The 21,931-nt window shown below is 45.4% G+C and overlaps 2 protein-coding genes across 2 annotated transcripts in view; both read left to right on the forward strand.

Annotated features, from left to right (window-relative positions):
* The window catches only part of LOC113228997 (E3 ubiquitin-protein ligase Arkadia-like), a 50,956-nt gene extending 31,618 nt beyond the window's left edge, over positions 1–19,338 (forward strand). Inside the window, exons 2-14 of the mRNA XM_026462465.1 lie at positions 2,933–3,159; positions 4,315–4,397; positions 4,686–4,821; positions 4,903–4,972; positions 5,086–5,227; positions 5,310–5,405; positions 12,052–12,177; positions 12,566–12,697; positions 12,770–12,835; positions 13,709–13,849; positions 14,383–14,505; positions 15,434–15,754; positions 16,158–19,338. Coding sequence (XP_026318250.1) covers positions 2,933–3,159; positions 4,315–4,397; positions 4,686–4,821; positions 4,903–4,972; positions 5,086–5,227; positions 5,310–5,405; positions 12,052–12,177; positions 12,566–12,697; positions 12,770–12,835; positions 13,709–13,849; positions 14,383–14,505; positions 15,434–15,754; positions 16,158–16,220 — 1,726 coding nt within the window. The 3' untranslated portion in view covers positions 16,221–19,338. The remainder of the gene's footprint in view (positions 1–2,932; positions 3,160–4,314; positions 4,398–4,685; positions 4,822–4,902; positions 4,973–5,085; positions 5,228–5,309; positions 5,406–12,051; positions 12,178–12,565; positions 12,698–12,769; positions 12,836–13,708; positions 13,850–14,382; positions 14,506–15,433; positions 15,755–16,157) is intronic.
* LOC113228993 (leucine-rich repeat serine/threonine-protein kinase 1-like) overlaps positions 17,126–21,931 on the forward strand; it is a 91,589-nt gene continuing 86,783 nt past the window's right edge. The window contains exon 1 of the mRNA XM_026462460.1: positions 17,126–17,161. Within this exon, the coding sequence (XP_026318245.1) occupies positions 17,126–17,161 (36 nt within the window). The remainder of the gene's footprint in view (positions 17,162–21,931) is intronic.

Here is a 21,931-nt window from a genome sequence, read left to right on the forward strand (position 1 = left end):
TGAAAAGAAAAGAAACAAAAAACAAAATAAAAACATAACAAATCCAGAAATTAAGTTGGCATAGTTTTCATTGGATGTATCGAGTATGTTGTCATCGTCAAGTATGGTCCGTCACGCGCAGATCTCTCCGAGTTGGAGCTTCTCTGCAGATGGAGGAGATATCCACTCGTGCAAAGACTGGGTGGAACAAAGTCAAAGTGCCGAGGTGAATTCCACTGAGGACCGAACTTTTGTAAATCGTTTCTGGGTGTTCTTGGTAGTGTCCTGGAGATTCCGTTGTTCCGGTAGCTACTTATACAGGACATTTCGAAGCTTGGAACCAGGTAATCGGTCGGACTGTGTGGCACTCCCTCCCGTGACTTGAAAGAAGTCATCGGAGATGAGACTGGTGAGAATTTAGTAGCAGTAGAGCACCTCGTCAAAGAGTTCGTCTAGGGAAATACTGCCACTTTACATGATTCTGTCGCCGAGCAGTAATCGCAAAGATGTTATGGGCACTGCCACTGCACCCGTCACCGTGACACATAAGTTGACAAGCCCCGTGTGCCTGTAATTTCACTAGCGCCCTTCACGTTCTAAACCAGAGCGCAATAAAAGAAATGTATTCACTATGTAGGAAGTATGTAAAGGAAAATAAAATGAAATTGTGTTGTTGTCCGCCCAGTAGATCTTGTAAGTCGTAAAATACATGAAACAAATAAAGTAGATAGAGATATATATTAGTAGAAATAGGCTTGTATGTCCCACCGGCAAAAGTATGAATGAGGATGGATGATAGAAAGAATCAGTATGAGGCATAAAAGTGCGAGAGGCATAAATGACACAACTGGTGAGAAAGAGGCAGAATAATAAAAAAAAATGTAACTGGTCCGAAGGCAAATTTTACACTGAAGATTTGATTAGACAGCTACCTGCGTACTAGCTTTTTAAGGTTTTAAATGACAATAGTTATTTGTTATTCGAAGTTGGAGGCTGCAAAGTTGTTGTTGGCCGCGAGTGCTTGTATTGAAACATGAGCATGCGAAGAAAGCGAAGATTATGAGTGTAGCGACGGTTTCAAGCCACGAGACGCAAAACAACTTTGCTGCCGAGCGAAACGCACAACTTTTGGTAGATGGAAGAAAAACAGTTGAATTATAAAACTTTTATTAATTAAAAGAAAAAGTTTGTCTTCAGATGCGTTCTGAATGTACACCTCAGCAATTTTTATTCTTACTTGTACTTTCATCTTGTGTGATTAAGTGATTATTGAAATTATTTTAGTTCTTCGACGAAATAAAATAGTTTAATAAACACAATTAGTTATCATTGTCAATAATGAGAATAAAATATACCAACGGATTTATGTTACATTAATAAGTACCTAATGTACGACAAATCGGTTAGTTAAACGTGCCATTATCTTTTTTTTTTTCATGCAAAGAAAAGTTAGGTGCACCACATTCCATCGTCAAGTTCGATTTTCAAAAACCTTTTCCACGCTAGGGTGCAAAAAACGCTTTTGCGCACAGATTTCTAATGCCTGAAAGAAAGCCTTTCCGAGCCAGTGAGTTGAATACTTAGTCTGTTTCCAAAGAGCTACCCCTAGCTAAGAGTGTAATCACTGAGACGATTTCAAGTATAATTTGCTTACCTATTCAGTAAAGATATTTTAGAATTTGTTTTTCGTTGCGAATCTTGTCGTTTACGATCGGCAAGAGTTTAAAGTGTAGCTTTTGTGTGGCAGGCAGCGGATGTGTTAATAGCGAATATGCTTTTGATCGTCGAAAAGGTTAAATACTTGTTATATATTGGTGATATAAAGCACAGCACTATCCTAATAACGCAGTGCGAGCGCGAGAGCGCACGCGCATCCGTATTTAGCGACAGCCAAAGGATGTCCTGCCTCCGGCTCTACATAAATACTTCCATTTGCATACATGTACCTATGCACCTAATCAGTTTGCTGTATGGGTACGAGAGCGCGCCATTGGTTGACTCATTTTGTTGCTATGTCAACTGAGACTCGGCGACACTCGTCAACAGATAAGGGCCGTGTGGCACTTACGTCCAGCTGTGCATGAACACATTTTTAACTGACTTCAAAAAAGGTTCTCCATGCAACTGTATTTTTATTATTTTTTTCTGTGTACATATTACGCAATTACTCCGATATAATTTGCGAACCTATTTCGATTATTCTTTTTTTTGTCGAAAAACGGGGTACCTCAATAGTAGTCGTATTTAGAATATCATAATATATACAAATCTAAGGGTGGCGAATAAGGGGATGATTCCGGATTATTTAATTTCGCTCGCTTTCCATTAACCGATTTAATAAAAAAATACGTGACATGGAACTCCAATGAAAAAAAATGTTACCATGGCCTGGAGCTGATCTGATGATGGAAATGGCCAACAGATGAGAGGAACTCCTCAACGGTGTACAGCAGCTACCTAGCTAGCTGGTATTTGGACTCGTGTGATCTCCGTTTTGGCGACATTTCTATCTGCGTTTCAATTTTGTCGTTAAGACCGCGGTTGAGCGGCTACGAATACTGCGAAGGTCGATAATGACAATTTTGAAGTCGATGTTTTCGTTGAGAAATAGTTAGTTCACGATTCGTAAACATTTTAACCTGTTGTAAGTGAGCCTTCCACGGTCACCAAGTGTGAACTAAAGGCCCGAAACCTATGGCCAGCAGTGAGACGGCTGGTGATACTTGACTTTATGATAGCTGTATGAATTAAATGATAATGTTTATTGGCCGCTTAATTGGTCCATAGCGGGCGGTTTAAAACGACCGATCGAATTAATTAGTCGACTGTGTGAGCCGGCGCCGGCGCCGGCGGTCGCAGCTCGTTGTCGAATTTATCAGTAGTCAGCTATGTGTGTTGGTGCCATTTCTCATAACCACGTTATTTAATTGATTGTTGTCTCTGCACTTCACAGTGACGGCAGCAGTGCTGGCAGCCCGAAGGAAGCGTGCGTGGCGGCGTCTCCGCCCCCCGCGGCACCGGCGCACGCGCCGCACCCGCCCCACCACCCGCCACACGCCCCGCACGGTGTGCACCCGCACCCGCACCCGCACGCCGTGCACGGGCACCCGCCGCCCGCCAAAAGAGACCACCACCACCATCTTCGGCATCACCACCATGACACCCGGCGTCCTTCGCTCGGTCAGTACCAAATCACTTACTTTTGTATGTCGAATTACGAACCCTTCGAGCCCATGAGGGTTCGAAGGACATTTGTCTGCTGTGGTGATAAAATCAACCTTCGTTTCAAATAGACGCCTACACCTTGGGGGAATTTAGGAGCGTGTTAGGGGTGGAACGCACAGTCACAATGCAGAGTAAAGAACATCGCCTTTGAAGTCTCGCGAAGTGCCACTTGTGTCTAGACATTGCGTCATGTTGCAGGGTTGTCACCGTGTGTGTCTTTTTAAACATGTCAGTCCATGTCCATATTGGGAATAATAAAAAAAGATGTTGATATGGGGTTTTGTCACAAGCCGTTTTATGTTAATCGTGGTACACATCGTATTATCTTTATTTTTGTCTAAATTATACAGATTTTGTATATGTTCCCATTTAACGGTTTTGTTCTCAAATTCATAATTATTATTTAACAAACACATTTTATTAAATGAGTAACATCAAAGATGTATTTTTTTGTCATCAATAACAAAAATACATATTTTCTTCGAAATTTTCGAAAAATTCGAAATGAATTTGAATAGTAAACTGATGAAATTTAAGGTTTCTATGTAGTCCAGATGATTTATTTATTTTTGGAAGATTTACAGCAAATGTTTTAACAATAAATATATTTTAAGTAGTAATTTTAATTAATTTTATGATGATATGCAGTCTCGAACAGTACATGTAGTATGTACCATTCTCCAACAAATCGCTTCAATGCTCCCACGAAATATTGAACTTAAATGCGTCAACCCTGAATGTTACGTCCCGAACGGTTGTATGACTCCTCCCTCGCCCCGCACACCCCGCACGATTGTTCTGTTGGACGACTGTAGGAATTATTATTGGTTAGACTGTGCTTATAGCGAGTTGACGTGAGCCGTCTTGTGTGCCGCAGGCGGCGCGGGCGCGGGGGCGAGCGGCGCCAGCGGCGGGCCGGCGCCGCGCAGGCCCGAGCGCCGCGCCGCGCCGCCGCCGGACCGCCGGCGCGCAGGTGGGTCTGAACCACGTCCGTCAATTTGACGCGCACCTCGGCGGCTCCTAAGAAAGCAATGCCGATCGACAGAAACCTCTCTCGGTCTTGTATCCGATTGAACTGGAATCCGTGTTCAACGTGTCGCTTTGTTGCAGAGCTGCGCGTGAGTCCCGGCGCGGGCGCGGGGCCGTCGGCCGAGCCGCCGCACTACAACCACCCGCCGCCGCACCACCATCTTGTAAGTAGCCATTGGGCATTTGCGTTGCGCCTTACTATGAGAAACAATGTAAAAGAAACTACTTGTATTGAATCGTGCCATCGCCAACGTTCCATTGAACTAAATGAAACGAGTGAACTGCAATTGGATGCGCCGGAACTTGTGATTTTAGCTCACTCTTAGTACGACGGTACGGGCTTAAGACCTCGGGTGCACGAGTCGTTTCGAGAATCTGATAACATTGTGGGCTTCCAATTAGGCATGAAACGTGTTAAACCTGTTCGAACACGGAGTGCTTTGCGATTGCAGGACACGAATCCGCTGGAGGGCGCGGCGGAGTCGATGGGCAGCGGCGCCGCCGGCTCCTCGGACGGAGAGCTCAGCTCGAAGGCGGGCGACAGCCCCTCACGAAAGCGGCGGAGGATCTCGAGGCATTTGAGCTCAGGTAAACGATGGACCGTCTCGTATAGCGATCGCAGCTGTCGCACGGCATCGCACCGATCGTTCTCTCGCTGAATGTTTCCAGGCGAAAGCGGCGTGTCGGTGGCGGCGCCGGCGGCCGAGCGGCGCACGCCGCGGCACCACTACCAGCCGCCGTGAGTGTCCGATGCGGCACTAGTCGACTCTGCTGGTGTTTCGGAAGAATAAAGATTTTTCATAAATTAATATGTTGCATGCGTTTAAGTGCCAATGTTTCCGTGTCGCGCAGCCGGCGGATGCGGTACGTGGGGTCCGGCGGCGGCGTGTGGCACGACCCCCCCGCGATGGCGCACCCGCACCCCGCGCACGCGCCGCACCCCGCGCACGTTCAGCACCCGCACCACACGCCCGTGCTGCTGGGCATCAACCAGGTAAAGACCAATGGAGGCCAAGTGGAGGCTCGCCGGCGAGGGCCGAGCGGACCGGTGAGAGTTGACCCGTGTTCGACCGCAGATGTCGCTGCGCGACGCGCGTCTGTCGGCGCTGGGCGGCGGCGTGGGCTGGGCGCACGCGCACGCGCACGCGCGCGACCACGCGCAGCGCACGCAGGTACGCCCGCCGGCCGTCGGCGTGTCCGACGCGGTCGGCAGTTAGACCTTCCACATTCGCGTGGGTCTGCGTCCGACGTCGCCGGTTGTTATTAGTCATTTTACAAATACGACTTTTACGGAAACGTTCGAGTTTACCATTTTCGGTTTGAAGATCAATCAAGAGAGTTCTTTCATTTGTCGCGAAATATTTGACAAAATATTTTGTGTACAAAAATCTAGTTCATTAAGTACTTCCGTTGTCCGAGTCAGGTCGAAGGGGGTAAGTGCGCACCGTGGCATTTGGGGTGGCTCAGGTCTTCAAATGATATTTTATGTCCTTTCAATGTCACTTTTGAAAGACAAGGTGCCCGCTTACCCCTTACTCCGTTCGTGAAAAACCGTTAGGGTTGTAGTAAATGGACACGCGTTCAGTAGGAAACACTCTAAAGTAAGCCTAAGCCGAGGGCCACGAACGGGAACGAGAACACACACCGAAGAAAAAACAAATACCAATACAAGGATTGACCGAAATCGTACACTCGAGTACATCACCGGCCGATTGAAGAAATCGCCGTTAGGGAGCGTAAATAACACGCAATGGACTCTGTGGAATTGTTCAACCCAACGAACAGAGTCGATCGCGGCTTGTAGAAGCGTCTGGGCATAGCATATAAGGAAGTGAGGCACTAGTCGTAAGGAACATCGAGTCTGTAATTGTGGACCGCGGAGCGACGCCCGGCCGACCGCGCCGAAGGGTCGTTCCCTGGCACGAGTCGATGAGGTCCCCGGGACCAGCTGACGCTCGGGTGCCGACAGGCGGTGGGCGCGGTGGGCGCGGTGGGCGCCACCGAGGCGCTGTGGGGCGCCGTGCTGCCGCACCCCGCACACCCCGCGCACCCGCCGCTGCACCGCTACCAGGTACCGCTGGACGGGCGAGGAGGCCGCTTGGCGCTGCGAGGCTCGCGGGTGGTCGCCGCTGCACCCCGACTGCACCGATGGTGGCCGAGCACAATGCCCGGACCAATTTCCGATGGAGTCCCGAACGGTGGCGAATTGTCGTTTCGCGGCTGCAGACCGCGTCGTTGGCTGCAAGAGGGCCCGCTGTGTTTACTTCGCCACTGTCGGTGCAGTCCAGGGGCGGAAAGTTTACGTCGCATTGGGTTTCGTGCATTGGGTGTTGTGCGCTTGTCGCAGCCGCGACAGTCGAGTCGAGGTGTCTTAACACGATCACGCTTCATTACTGGCACGCCAGCGCATGCCGCGACAAATTGGCCGGTAGATTAGAACCTTGGATTTGTCCTGTCGACGCTGTCGGCGCGCTGTCATTTGATCTCTCATCCTGTCTCATATAGCGCGAGACGAGTCCCTCCGGCACTCGACGGCGAGGTCCCACGGCGCGGGCGCACCGCGTCCTTTTGCGATATTGAGGCCCGTGTTAATATTAATATCTTCGTCATTTGATAGTTGTTACAATTTCCGCTTCTTAATAAACGTCAAACACAGCGCATGAACTCAAGTGGAGGGTCTAGGCCACTTGAGAGTAAATCACCCAAGATGCCGAAGATCAAGTCTATTCATGCACGAGAGCTTGAGCGGCTGCTGTTTATTAATGCGGGCCTTGAATTGGCCAGGGTCCCGGCGTGGGACCTTCCCTTTGAGAGTCGCCGACCCCCATTTAGATGACGCCTTGGTTCAGCTCCACACTGACTTGTCGTAAGCATCAGAGCTAGTTAAGTTGCGGAGAGATGTGCGGTCACCCCGAAGAGTCGCTTCTTAATTGGCATGGGCGCATGGAGGCGTGTCGTGTGTAAACGCTGATGCCGAGCATGTACTTACTAACACTGTCGTTCCGCCTGGAAGTGCCCTTATCCCTGCTTAGTCATTAGTTGCTCTCTTGTATTTTTCATTTTCAGATCTTGTATTGTCTGTCAAACCGTTGCGATAGTTTCCTTCAGCCGTAAAGCTTGACTTTGGGTTGCCGAAGCACCAGGTGATCCTTTGATGATCTCGTGGCAATCGAGCGAGCAATAGAACATATTACTGGGCTGAATTGCTGTTTCTCGCTCACATCCCGTTTTGTTGATTCGCAAAATACCTCTCGCTTTTGTGCCCATTCTCGAGCTACATTTGCGATATTTCTCGCCCGTGCTATCGTTGTCGGAAGAACTAAATGTCGCTCTTTAGCCGAGGCATTCCTAAGTGCTTCTGTACACGACGACGGGTGTGACGCCGCTTTACGTTCCTTCGTCTAGTTGCAACGACTAGTCCGCAACCGATTTGTGTGTCCTGTAGAGCTTGTAACAACACGCTTCGCGAGCACACCTACGTGTTTGCAATTATAATTATTGTAACTAATGTATCGGAATGCGTCTTGAATATTTGTATCGTAGCTAAGAGCCAGCGTAGACAGAGCGGAATTACGTAGAACCGAATACCGGTTTCCGACGCTCGGTCTGAGTCGGCCCTTAGGCACTGTCACAAAAAAGATAATGTTTTTTAACTTACACCTTCGTGCAGTTTCCAAAAGATGTACGACTTTTTATATTATGTACCTATTTTCAAAATGCCTGTTCGAATGTTTTCCAGCTCTGATTGTTGTCTAGTCCCTTCTTGTCTCCCGGTGTTTGTTCGAGCCGCGACATTACCGCACGCCAATTTGTACCAAGCTGACTACCCAGGCTTCCAGGTAGATCGCACACGACACCTCAGTCCGTCGGAGTGATGTATTTAATTGCGTTAAACTTTCAAAGTACGCGTGTCGTCTGCGATCCACCTTTCAGTTATTAACTAAAACGTCGATTCTGGCAGTTTCGTTCTCTTCACTAGAACTAATTGTTTTAACCTATTTAGTTTAAGAATGAGATACGCTATTTTTAGACAAATTCACGTTTAGTTTAAAAATAATAATTGAAGCTGACTGCACCGGTGTTATACATGGAGTGGAACAACAGATAATAGTAATAAATTTAATTTATTATTACTAATAATAATACTGCGAGCAGAGAACGGCCACACTTTGGCTGGCGATTATTGTCGCGAATTCAAGTTTTTCATCGTGAGTTGAAACACGGCGGGAAATTCTTGTTACACTCCGTATATGAACATTTATTTATTTATTAGAAACATTTGTTACTATGTAAGTATCTTCATACAGGGTGTCTGACATATTTGTATACTAAAGCATAAATATTAAATAACAATTTAAAAGTTTTCAGTAATTGTCATTAACGAAGCACCCCGTAGACAATCACGTAGCTCGATGTTGTCCGACCCTAACGGTAGCTACGGCCGAGTATGCGTCGCACATTATGCATGCCCAGATATCGATATTATATATTCGAAATTTATGATTAACACTATTGTGTACTTTTTACGTAATTTTTTTTCCATGGGATAATATTATGACAATGGTATTGAATCTGTCACTTATGTTTATTGTTCTCAACTGTCAGTCTCTGTTGTTACAAACAGATGAACAACACTTTAGCTAGTTTATGAATGAGGAGTGACAGAATCGACTCCATTGTGACTCCAAATAGTAACAAAACTTGTAAAAGAATTGCGTTCAGTAGAAACGTCAAATTTTACCAAGTACCTACAGTGATCGCAAATGTAGAGAAACGGCTGGATGGGATAGCTTGTTCGCAGTTTTATAACGAATTTGTTACGGCCGCTGTCGCGTTGGTCGCGTTGTTTTGATCGACGACCGAACCGTTGCCTCCAAACCCTCTTTTCAGAGATGCTTGAGAAGTATAACAAATGTCAATCAAATTCTTAAACTAATTCGTGCCTAACACAACGAGACAGCGTTCGATGATAATGTGCAGGTGATGGCGCCACTAACACCTTGTCTTTTTGTAACCATGTTGTCTATGTATTATGTATATTTATTGTTCCGTTCGTACGTAGCTATAGCTATATTTACTCACGTCATGTTCGAATGTCTGTTTGTTACTGTCCAAATCAATATTTAGAGTAGCTCTAAGTGTGGGCTGCGCTGCTTTTGTTCCTCTCGCCCAAAAACAATATTTATTTGTTGTCAAATAAGCGCAGTTTTTCAGTGTACATCAGCAAAGTTTATTTTGCAGCAGCCCCTTATTTTGTAGAACTTTTTTTTTTCTGAAAACCTTTTGTTTACGTTGAAAAGATCTAGCTCTTTAACGCCATTGGCCAAAAAGAATGTTAACATGGTATTTAACGCCATACCTGCCATGCTGATAGTACTACAAAATTGTATTTTTGAAATTGGGTCTTGTTAACACAGCGCTCAAGTTTGCAGTTTAAAGAATTGACATTTTGTATGCCTTATTGAAAGTCGGGGCGAGGGAGCCAGAAGCAGCGCAGCTCCGACCTCGCGTGTCTTCGGTCGGCTAATTACATACTATATACGCGTGAACTGCTTTAGAACCCATTGTACACGTACACGATCCGACCAGTTGCCGACAGTGGCAGTCGCACTTTGTATGGCCTGCATTAGACATAACACAGAATTATGGAGGGTTTTACATATTTTCAATACAACATTTGCCCGTGTCTTGTTTAGAGGAGGCTTGGCCTGTCTATGCGAGGCCTCGCGGCGTCGACGCAACTCAATGCCATCAGTTTATGTTAACGTTCGTAATAGTCCAAGGTTCATGATAACGTGGTTGGCAATGTTTGCGACTACACTGCAAGGCAAAAGTAAGAGTTTGGGCGATCGGCGGTAGCGGTGGCGGTAGGATAGCGGTAGCCAGTGGCACCTGTTTGTACGACATAGACGCGCACCGCTTGCCACGGCCGGCGGCTGCTGGCGACCAATCAGAGTGTCGGGACTCGCAGGCGACCAATCACAGTCAGTCTAGAGCTGTGCTTGAATTTTATTGGCTTTGAACCACGTGGATCCGTTATTTTTGACTGATTGTGGTTGTGATTGGACAGTTGAAATGTTGCGCGTGCAGTCGCCGGCCATCATCGATGTTTTACTCATCTCACACTTCAGAACAGACTTTCCATTTATTTATTAAACTTTCCACGACTTTTTAATGAAACCGTACCGGGCCGCGGCGCCGACGCCCCCGCCCGGCGGCTGCGCAAAAGGCCGCGCGGCGGCGTCGGCGCTCGGCGTACAGCATGCCACACAAGCTCATACCGTTTGGTTCTGTACATACTGTGCTGTGTACCGTAGGAGCGGTGCGTAGGCCTGTCTAGCTCTGTGTACTCTGTATGGCTAAAGGAATCACGTAGACGCGGTCGGCGCGACCCCCCAAATATTTTTGGTCGACTAACCCACATTTTATTATTCTGCTCGTGTTACGCATGCGTCGATTGTTGCGCACTTTTCGATACCCATATACCTGTGAATGTGTTCCGTGTTATTCGTGTACAATAGTTTCCGCCGGCGCGTGTCGCGCTCTGTGTCGCGCGACACGCCGCCGGCCGGAACGTCGAGCTCACTTTGCAATTTCGCCGCTGGCAACTCAAGCTTTGGTATTCGTAGATTGGTTTTTGAATAATGAGAAAATATTTGGCTGGTCGCTTCCATTAGAACTTGGCTGTACCCCTCGGCTGTTCTGGTCGGGCGCGCCCTCGGCTGATATTTATCTTGGTTTTTCTCTCGTTCTAGTCTTGTGTGACCTTTTTATTTATTTTATTTGACTATAGGACACCTGCGTAGAAGGCAATATGTATAGAAGAGCACACCTTTATATACCTTTTATCATTTACCTCTCACTTTTTATATATAAGTATTTATTATAAGTATATACAATTTATAAACGTATTTCTCACCTTTCTTTTGTTGATTATTATTTTATCGGCAGTTCCGGGTTCGAGTCCCGGTAGGACAAATTTGTGAAACGAACTTTACTCTTTACTACTGCATACTATTATTGTTATTATTATTATATTTTAATACCTTTTGCTAAGTAAACTTGTTGTATATATATGATTTCTATTTACTCGCACTTCGACACGTAGGTACGTTATCTGCCCTTTGTCCTCCACAAAATAGCTAACTTAGTATTGTTGTATTCTATTTACCACATAGTAATGTATGGTAGTATGTGTGTATGTATGAGGCGACGAGACGTGAACGAGACGAGAACTGTGCGCTTGCGTAACGCAACGACCTCACGGGACTGGTTTGTGTCGTCGGTTCTAACCTCTCGGCGGACGCGCGACTGCCGCACGACAATGGAACTAGTCAAAATGGCCGCACAAAGAATCACGGCCAGGATTATAATTGAATGACCAAATGGGTTGGAATTATTTTCTAAATGACATAAAATATGATTCACTTGACAACGATCTTAAATATAATTAATATTGTTCTATTGAAAAAAAAAACGAGGAGCGTTTGTTCCTGAAGGTTTGTTTGTTCGTGCGGCGGCCGGGCCGGCGCCGGCGGAGACAAAATTGACATTTGCGGGCTTTGCATCACCAATAATTTTTTTAGTCATTCTGACATACACAAAGTGGCTGCAACAATTTTGATAAAATAATTTTTTGCCTTTACCTCCTACTGCGATTTGGGATCGGAAATAGCATTATACATCGGAAACTTCCTTTTTCAAAAGCGGTTAATAAAAAAATTCCAAAATCCTTTGAAACGGTATTCTATTTATTGGTGATGCACACCCCCGGCGCCACCCCCCCGCCCATGCTCACCTACGACCCGTGTCTGGTAGATGGGCTCCGTGTACGCGCACGCCGGCCTCGGCTACGGCGGCTTCTCTGCGCACGCGCACCCCGCGCATCCCCCGCGCGCGCCCTTCGCCTCGCCCCCGCACCCGCACTATCTGACGAACTCGCAGGTAAGTATCGTGTCTGCCTTCAGGTGTGGAGATTTTTCATTATTACGAGCCAATTTATAGTAAACTTAAAGCCGAAAAGGTAAATTTCTGCCCGCCACGCACCAAAGGAAAAATTAATTTGACTCTGGCAGTAATTTGTTTATTTAAAAAAAACAGTAAACTGACCAATGTCACACGTACATTGACAATCGAAATTGTGACTGGACAGGCGATTTGTGATTATTATTATGGAGCGGAACGATTCGAGGTCGGTGCATTCGAGGGTCGAATACAAAGAAAGGGAGTCGCAGAGTGTTCGAGGGTTGAAGCACAACCGCAGATTAGTTTCGTGCGGAGGTCGCGAATAGGGGAGCGGGAGGGAGTAGTGAACACGCCGTGTCTGCCGCAGAGGGCGGAGGGCGGGCGCTACGAGGTGGTGGGCGAGGGCGGGCTGTCGCCGCTGCACCCGCACGCGCACGCGGAGCTGCACCACGCGCACGCGCACGCGCACGCGCACGCGCCGCTGCTGATCAACACGGAGGTGAGTCGGGGGCGGGGCGGGGCGGGGAGGGCTTCGTCTCGGCCGAGGCTGACCGCGCTGTGTCCGCAGCAGGCGCGCGGCGCGGCGCTGGAGCTGCTGGCGCCGCACCGGCACGCGCACGCGCACGCGCTGCACCACGTGAGTCTTGCCTCTTCCGTTAGCCGGCCCCGCGTCGACGCGACCGTAAGTCGTTGCGAACAGCAGGAGCGCGTTTGCGGCTCGCGGAGGCTCGGACGTCGCTCCTGTTGCTCGAGATTATTAAATATTGTAACAATATACAAAAATCGCTGCTCCCTCTTGTCTCTTCGAGATAATAATCCGCGTTCTTGACAATCGTCTGCAATAAAGTCCCCAATTCATTTAAGGGGCAATGTTTACGCTTCTACAATAAGATTCCCGTTGATATTTAAAATTTGCCATTCACGAGGTTTCAAATTATTGTGAAACAAAAATTTTATAGTAAAGGTTATTATAGAACTTCTGCGTACTTCGATGACAAAAATCCGTGGTAGTGACCCGTTTAGCGCTTGCAGGTAGTCTCGATCCAAGACGTTTAAATTAAATGTTGTAATGATAAATGTATTCAAAATTATATATTTACAAAGAGCAACCCCTAGAGTTTCTTGCTCATTCTTCTCAGGGGAATCTGCCTTACGAATGAGCCGTAGAGTTTAATCAGCATGAGGATTTCCAGTCTAATTTGCTTACCTATGAAATGCAGATTACTTTACTTTGACTGTGCATTAAGTTTTCGAGGAAAAACATTTCATTCTGGTTTTTTTTTTGACAAATGCAAAAGAAACATTTTTGGAAAACTGATAAAATTAATTAAAAACCTATATCAAACGTTTATTTCATTACCTATAACCTATATCGTTTGTCATATGAAACTTTTTATTAAATTTACATTTAATAAAAATAAAATTTTATAAACACTTCGTGAGCCGCGAGGCGTTCGGTGCCCGGTTCGAGGGCGCACGAGATTATTGTTGGTTTGCTGCGATGTTGCAGCGGCGAGGCGGCGTGGGCGCCGTGGGCGGCGTGGGCAACGTGGGCGGCGTGGGAGTGGGCAGCGTGGGCGGCGTGTCGCGCCATTACGTGCGCCCGGCGCCGAGGTGGCCGCACCACCCCATACACCACATACACACGCAGGTCGGCACTACGGGACTACCCGTAGTCTTCTATTCTACCTTACAGCCTTAACACCACAAGTAACTTGTTCACAGTCCCTGACACTCCAATGTCAGATATTTTGGTTGGACTGTAGATCAAAACCCTGGATTTTTTAACTTGTGAAGTGGGTAGTATTTTATAGATGGAATTTTTCAAAAATAAAATAATTTGAATATGTTGAATGAATATATAATGAGAGTAAAAGGCAAAACGAAGGACTTACGGGATTTTATAATATAACTGCCTCCGTGGCCGAACGGCAAAAGTCCCAGGATCGATTCCCGGGCCGGAAGAAATATTTGTATGACCTACATTTATTTCTCTCGTGTGTTTGGGTGTAATTTGTGGTTGTCATGTGTGTGTCCGTGGCATCCGCGACACAGGGTTTAGTGCGGGGCTATGTTGAGTGTGTGCGTTGTTATTATTATTTATTTTGGTCTTTATATAGGGGACTGTGAACATGTTCATATTTGAAATGAAAATTGTACAATGTGCAACATTGGCCGTTGCAGGGCGGCGGAGGTCTAGTGGGCGCAGTGGGCGCCGTGGGCGCGGTGGGCGCGGCGCTGCCCGCGCACGTGCAGCAGCTGCACGTGGCGCAGCCCCAGCTGCTGCCGCCGCCGCCCACGTACCAGGTATGTTCGAATGCGCGCTCAATCACCTTGAATACGTATTGTTTATATTATACTTTTTTTATGGAACAGTATGGGGAAGTCCGAAACCATAGAAGATACAAGGAAACTGTCTTAAGAATCACCAAGTCTTTTTTTGTGAAAACAATTTTGGCATAGTCAATTCTTTGGTCAAGCGTGAGTTGTTCATAAAAATGAACAAAATTGATCAAAATTTTTTTTAGTGCTGATCGATTCAGTTTTAGTAAAGATCATTTTGTTGTAAGGAATGAAAAAAATCGGGACAGCAGAAGTTGGTAAAATTTCGTAAATGTTATAAATTAAAAAAAACTCCGTAGGTATTGCGGCACTGAGAGATGATTTTGATATTAAGTCTCCGCACACCTCCTGCGCCGGCGTGGGTGTGCCGAGAAGCGCTTCTACAGTTTATTTTTGCAAACGCATTTGAAGCTCGAGGAGTAACGACATTCCACTGTTCTCGTGTCACTCGTACAATTGCATTGATTTAAAATTTAATTTAACGACGTTTTTGCCGTAACGCCATCTGTGAGAAATCTATGAAATGTTTTCTTCAGTTTAGTCGGTGGGCGCGGTTTGAATCCAGCCGGATCGAAATTTTTTCGTAGTGTTCGATTTTTGTGTGAACAATGATTACAAAGTATTGGAGTAATTTCACAAAAGTAATTGAATAACGCGGAGGCCGAACATCGTGACATTCGGTGAATTTATAAATGAATAGTTTGTTTTTGAGTCTCCTCGCTACATCCCGACCGGGTCACTTATCGTTCTAAAGCCTATTGTAAGGTCTTTTTAATGCACACGTTGAATCGTTGCGAGCGAGTAAAATAAGGAAATAGAACCAACGTCCACTCCGCGCCAACAAACTCGAGGGCTCGAGCAGAGTTTTCGTTTGAAGCCACGGTCGGCGCAGGTGTTCCTGAACCTGCTGGCCATGTTCCCGCTGTCGCCGTACGCCGAGGCGCGCGGCGGCTCGGAGCGCGGCGACTCGCCCGAGACCGAGAACTACGAGGCGCTGCTGTCGCTGGCCGAGCGGCTGGGCGAGGCCAAGCCGCGGGGGCTGGCGCGGGCCGAGATCGAGCAGCTGCCCAGCTACAAGCTGTGCGCGGCGCCGCGGCCCGACCAGCAGACGTCGTGCGTCGTGTGCATGTGCGAGTTCGAGGCGCGCCAGACGCTGCGCGTGCTGCCCTGCGCGCACGAGTTCCACGCCAAGTGCGTGGACAAGTGGCTGCGGGTGCGTACCTTTTGTTCATTGCCACCGGCGCGGCCTTCACTGGCACCCGACTACTGCGAGAATTACACAACGAAGTGCGGTTCGATCCGTGCCTCTCGCCTCCGAGGTTAAGGTATCGTCACCGAAAATTCCGTATTAGTACTTTAAAAAAAGATCTCAACGAATAGTTCCAAACGGGGCTTGTTGTTTTTGGTTTTATAATTGCACTTAACTGCTACGAGACGCTCGCCCCGGCAACAAGCGACGCCTGAAACCCACTTTATAAACTTAACCCTTAAAACGGACAGAATATTTTTTTTTTTCACTTTTGGTCGGTTCGGTTCCCAGACGAGGCGAGCGACTTACTTTGACGTTAAATAAGGTCCCGTGTACCGCGTTTGTGAGTGTGTCTGTCTGCCCGCAGTCGAACCGCACGTGCCCCATCTGCCGCGGCAACGCGTCCGACTACTTCGCGTCCGCCGAGTGAGCGCGGGCGCCGCCTGCGCCGCCTGCGCTTGGGCCGTTTGTTTGTAAAGTTGTACTTTAAGGTTTATGTCCCTCAGCTGTGGCGACGCTTGGCGCGGAGGCCCCGACGAGTCCCAGCGCCTCGCAGATTCAATTCGTTGATATTTTAACGCTTCTCCTTCCACGACTAGAGTAGTGTCACTGGAGCGAGACCGAGGAGACGAGGGATGCGTGACCGGGAAAACCGCCTCGTCGGGGCGCCGCGGCGGCGGGGGCCCCGAGTGTTGCCATGTTCTAGTTACGTGATAGTGCTTGTTATTTTTAATACGATCTGTGTTACCATGTAATGTATTGTAATATAACATTTAGTGTTAGCGAGTGAACGTCTGTTGGTTTGTTTGTACACGCTTGTCGAGCGCGTCACCCGCCTTTTTGCCGCTTCGTAGTCGGTTAACGTAAAGCCAAATACGAGCGTCGCGAAAAACGCTGTCCGTTGTTGTATATTGACAATTTTTTATTAAAATTTCTCGCACACGTGTTCGGTGAACCTCCTCGCGGTCGTTGACCACTTGTTATTGAACCACACCGCCGCCAACGGTCGACAATGAACGTGTAACGTAGCGGCGCCCGATTGGGTTGTTCCCAAAGCGGAATTCAGATATGGCTATTGTGGATTCCCCTCCTCGCAATTATAAATAAAGTTCATGTAAAAGTTGTTGGTATACACACAAGTAGATAATGTTACAAAATTGTTGTAAACGCGTGTAGTTCGTTCACTTGACTGTGTTTGCGTGTTGAAAAACCCTCTGGTCTGGTTTCGCTCGTGGTTTCGCCGGCCAACGACGTGTTGGTCACACGACCGGCGAGCTCTCGAGCGTCCGCGTGCCGTCCACACTCGCGACTGCCGCCTCCTGAACTATAAGAGGCATGTTGCAGAACTTCGCTTACGGGGTTCAATTCCCAGTAAGACAAATTTGAGAAACTAACTTTCCTATAGTACTTCTGGTACGAGTGTATAAAGTGCCACTCTACTCATTTGAAACCGGTTGGTTGGTGTACTTATCTCGCGAATTATTATTACAAATTCCTTTATAACATTCTATAAACGGCTTTATTAATGGTCTCCCTTTTGGACCACAACACCTGAGCCAATAACCCTTTGTCTCTCTTCAACCATTAATTACCTTAGTGCTATGTATCAAACCAATTAATTCAATTTAGTTTTGTGTGGTATGTCGCTTCCGGCACAAATGAAGAAAGTGGTTCTTGAACCAGAGTCCTTGACCCCGGCTGCCACTGTCGGGGAACATCGCCTCTCTCATACATTCAGTAATTCGTGTAGCAGTCGGTGCGCGTGGACTGAACGACGCCAACGCTAGGCGTATGGGAGTTAGGCAGCTGAATTGCGCACGCACATCTATGTGTGGTTGTGACAAGTGGCAACGCGGCAAAATACGAAGTGCTCATTTGGGGCTTCTTATCGTATATTGACGATATACACTTTAATGGGCGCGAAATTCAGCAGCGTAATTTCCGCTAGGCCTAGCTTAACGCTTTTCTTATCGACACTAGTGAAAGTGAGTGGAATTGTGAGTGGATCGTGAGTAGCGTAGAGAACTGCAATAAATAGTGTGTAAAGAATGGTCCTTTGAGCGTGTGCCGCCGGTGGGGAACGAAGTGGGGGCTGCCGACTGGCCAGCCCCACTTCGACCTCCTTGCACTCGCTCCCTTTATAGACTTGTATGGAGTTTTATGACTTGTCTTGTATGTACGATCAACGCGCGGAATATTTTTCTATATTAGCAATCTTCCATTGTAGAGATAAAAATTTAAAAAAAAGTTTTTTTATTTGTTACTAACTTACATCGAATGCCCGGTGAGCGCGACAACTTATTTAGTCGTACTTTCCAACGTTTTTCTAAAATTGCAATTTTAATCTTTCACGGGAGCTTACAATATCAACAAATGAACGTCCTGCTAAATCGCGGCTTTACGCGGCCAGAATCTTCGTACAAGTTCTGGTGATAAGTTGTCGCAGTCACGCGGTGTTCGAGAGAAGCACGCAGGTCCTTATGCCGCTGCGAGGGGAACGAAGGCACTGACGTCATTGAGCGCCGCGGATTAATCAAGTAATTTAAAAAGTTGGGACAGACTGCGTAAATGAAATTGAAATCCTTCAGTTTATTGACTGAATGTAACTAACTAACATTTGTTCTAAAGCCTTTGTCAATGTACAGAACTCACTCTCTGTGATGTCGGTTGCGTTCCCATTATTGCTACAGTGTTAACTTAGTTGGTTAATAAAACGCCACAGGTGCGAGCGAGACGGCTCTATCAGAATGAGGAACGCCATTATAAATACGAAAAATTACTACCTAGGGCGAGTGCAAGCTTTACAGTGTAATACTTCCGTCCCTTTCTTCCGCACAGTTGCGTTTGTGTGCTTCCGCCTCGCTCGCACCCGCGGCCTCTTACGTTAATTGTCGCATTTGAGTTCGGATATTTGTGTTGTTGCCTCTTTTATTCGCATTGTAGGTGTTGTGTGTAATTTAACACGTCGTCGCGTGTACGAATGGTCGAGTTGAATCATTATCTTGTATGATGGGGTGGTCCTACGCAATCAGTCAGCAGCCCAGGGCAAGCTGGCTGTTCTTCCGTTTGCTCTTTTTTAACTTGTTTCTAATATTTAGTTTACGAAGTGAAGTAAAAACTTATCATCTGCAATATTACGTTATTTAACTTTGTAACTTTGCCCATCCTCGTCATTCGAAACTACTTAATAGATCCGCCTAGCAGAAGAAAACAGCAGCTATTCGTCGCAGTCGGTTAACACCGAGAATGAGGTCATCAACGATAGTGAGTCAATTCGTTGAATCGTGAACAAGCATTTTGTATAGAAAAGACATATTTTTAAATGCTCATGAATTTTTTGTTTCTTTTCGCATTTTCTTTGTGTTTTGTTTAATATAGTTAAGTAACGAACATATCTTAAGAGTTGCAATAAAAGCTGTTGTAGTTACTTTGTATTAACTTTGTTTGTTGGTATCTATACTTTCTTTCGCTGTTGCTCAACTTTGTATGTCGACTTTGTAAAGAAGGCGCTAAAAATTGTCACGAATGCAGATTTATTCAATAAAAAAATGTAATACATTACTTTGTTTGTTTCTGTTATCCACAAGTCTAGTCAAAAACGCGGCTGAAATGGCACTCGCGCAATTTACGCTGCAACGTGTAAATAAACACGTTACAAGCGTGCATTTTTACACATTGTTAAGTCACAATCGAACAAACCTATGCCTTGAAACAAATTTGGATAAAGTCACGTGTGTACATATACGAATACATCAATATATATGTAAAAAATATTGAACAGAAGAAGCGTTTCGCTTCCACTTTCTTTGGCGAACGGCGAACGGCTAACGAGTGGAATTCCTGCAGACTTATTCTCTGAACGGTATAATTTGGGGCCTTTTCGAGGCGAGAATGAATAGGCATTACTTAAGTGTGCCTGCTACTTACCACTAGGTGAGATGGTTTTGATTTAATGAAAGTGGTATTTTTATTGTTACAAATAGGCGTTCATCCTAATAAGTACATCGGGTTAGCTGGAGTAGTTTTTAAATAAAAGGAACGTACATAAAAAAAGAAGTTCATTAGGTGACCATATCTTTAAACGAAATATTATTTATATGTATAAAAATTCCACTTCTGGACACCTCTAGGGGGTGTATGGATTAGAGTGACGGCGTGATCAGCAGAAAGGACCGTGACATTTTTCAAATAGGTAAAAAAATATTAAAACATTGTTTAAATCAACATTTGTATTAATTTTCAATGTTTTATTACACTTTAATTTACAGGTAAATAGGCACTCTTACAAAATATTATCAAGTTAAAGAATGTTTCTATAAAAAAAAACAATCATTTCAAAATAATATTTTATTATTTATATATTATTAAATTTAATACGAACATGGTGTATGTAGGGAATGCAATTGATTTTAATCACGGAAGAACAAAAACAGTGGTATTATTATCTGTATTTTACACTGGCACAATTTAGAATTGTTGATAGTGATTGGTCGTAGTTTCAAATTTAAAAAGAAATAAGTAATAAATTCTGGACTGTTGATAAAATTTAAATTGACCCGGTTGGCATATCGTTGAAAATTCTCTCATACCTATTATTAAGTTACGTTTTGATATTATATTGAACTTTCATTCAATGTGTTGCCATCCAGCCGCAATGTCTGATTAAAATTCTCAGAAAAAAGTTGATTATATTATTATTGCAGCGGAATAAGGTTTACTTTCGTTTGTTATAACAAAAAAGTTATGGCGATAAACAGAAAATGGAAAATTTGTTAAAATAAGATTTAAGGTGACATGAAAAACCACCGTGGATAATATTACAGGCGCGACTATCATTGTTGCACTCCAAAGTAGCACAACAAGCCATTATCACGATTTTCGAGGTTTCACACGAAGTTTCACATGATTGATATATACGCATAGCATAACGTACGTACAAAGTGTCGTCGATGGTACACAGCGACAATGGCGGGCCGAGCTCAAGCAGGCACACGTGTCACACGTCACTATGCACTTCTAATGTATTTATTGTTCCGAGATTATACGTTGGTACGGAAATATTGCATTGAAATGTAATAAATGATACTTCATTAAAATAAAACAATTTTCCGCCACGCCCACTTTACGGCGCACGTGGGACCATAGATTTAGTGTACAGGTACCCAAAATCTATGCGTGGGACTAACCACGTGTAGATTTAAAAAGACATTGACGAGGGAGCCGCGGCTTTGCACCGCCACCTGGCGGTGTTTAAAACGAATTAAGGGTGCGAAAAGTCAATCAAAAAGATTGGAAAGTTTGTCGGTTCTAATTCGAGTTTAAAAAATAAATTATTTTTAATTCACAGAACGTTCCAATTTACACTAGATACAATTTGCAAAATATTTTATTTTCACAATATGAATTTAGTACTAATTAATGTTTTAATTTATTTTCAATTTCCTTTAAATTAATAGATGTCAGTAAAAAAGGCATTTACTTTAAAATAAAAATTTTTTTACGAAACGTGTGTAGCGTAAATTGGAATGTTGTTTGGTAAATTAAACATATTTAGGTTAATAAATTTTGTAACAATAGTTCCGAACAGGGTGGTTTGGATTAACATTAGCCACAACTGGTTGAGAACTGTACCACCTCGGTCAGCCGTGACCATGGCATGGGACGACCTGGGAAGGGCGCTAGACGTCGGTACGCGCTTTAGATTCGAAAAAATAGTTTCATTCCCGTGTAACAATCGCAAAAACCTAAGAACTCTATAAGGAGCTCCGTGCCCGGCGGCGGGGAGCGTGTTGTCGTTATAACTGATAGTCCTTTTGGTCATATAACTCGGAGAGGAGCCGGTAGATGTACGAAGGAGAGTTGCCGCCACTGGAAAAAATATAGAGAAATAAATAAATACTTGTCACCTCATGGCACTGCTGGGTTTGAGTGACTCTTATATGGCAAAGGTCAATGCGGGCTGCGGACCTTCTTCGCATACAGGTAGCGATGAACGCTATGATTTCTTCAAGTATTACTAAACGTGGCTACCGCTCTTACAAAACTCTTTGTGTTGGTTGTAAATGTTTGTATTTGGTTTCAACAAAAGTCAAAATCAAAGATTATTTATTCCATAGGTAAAATAAATTTACACTTGAAAAC

This window comes from Hyposmocoma kahamanoa, unplaced genomic scaffold (genome assembly GCF_003589595.1).
Source record: "Hyposmocoma kahamanoa isolate Upper Pololo Valley unplaced genomic scaffold, ASM358959v1 265, whole genome shotgun sequence".
NCBI lineage: Eukaryota > Metazoa > Arthropoda > Insecta > Lepidoptera > Cosmopterigidae > Hyposmocoma > Hyposmocoma kahamanoa.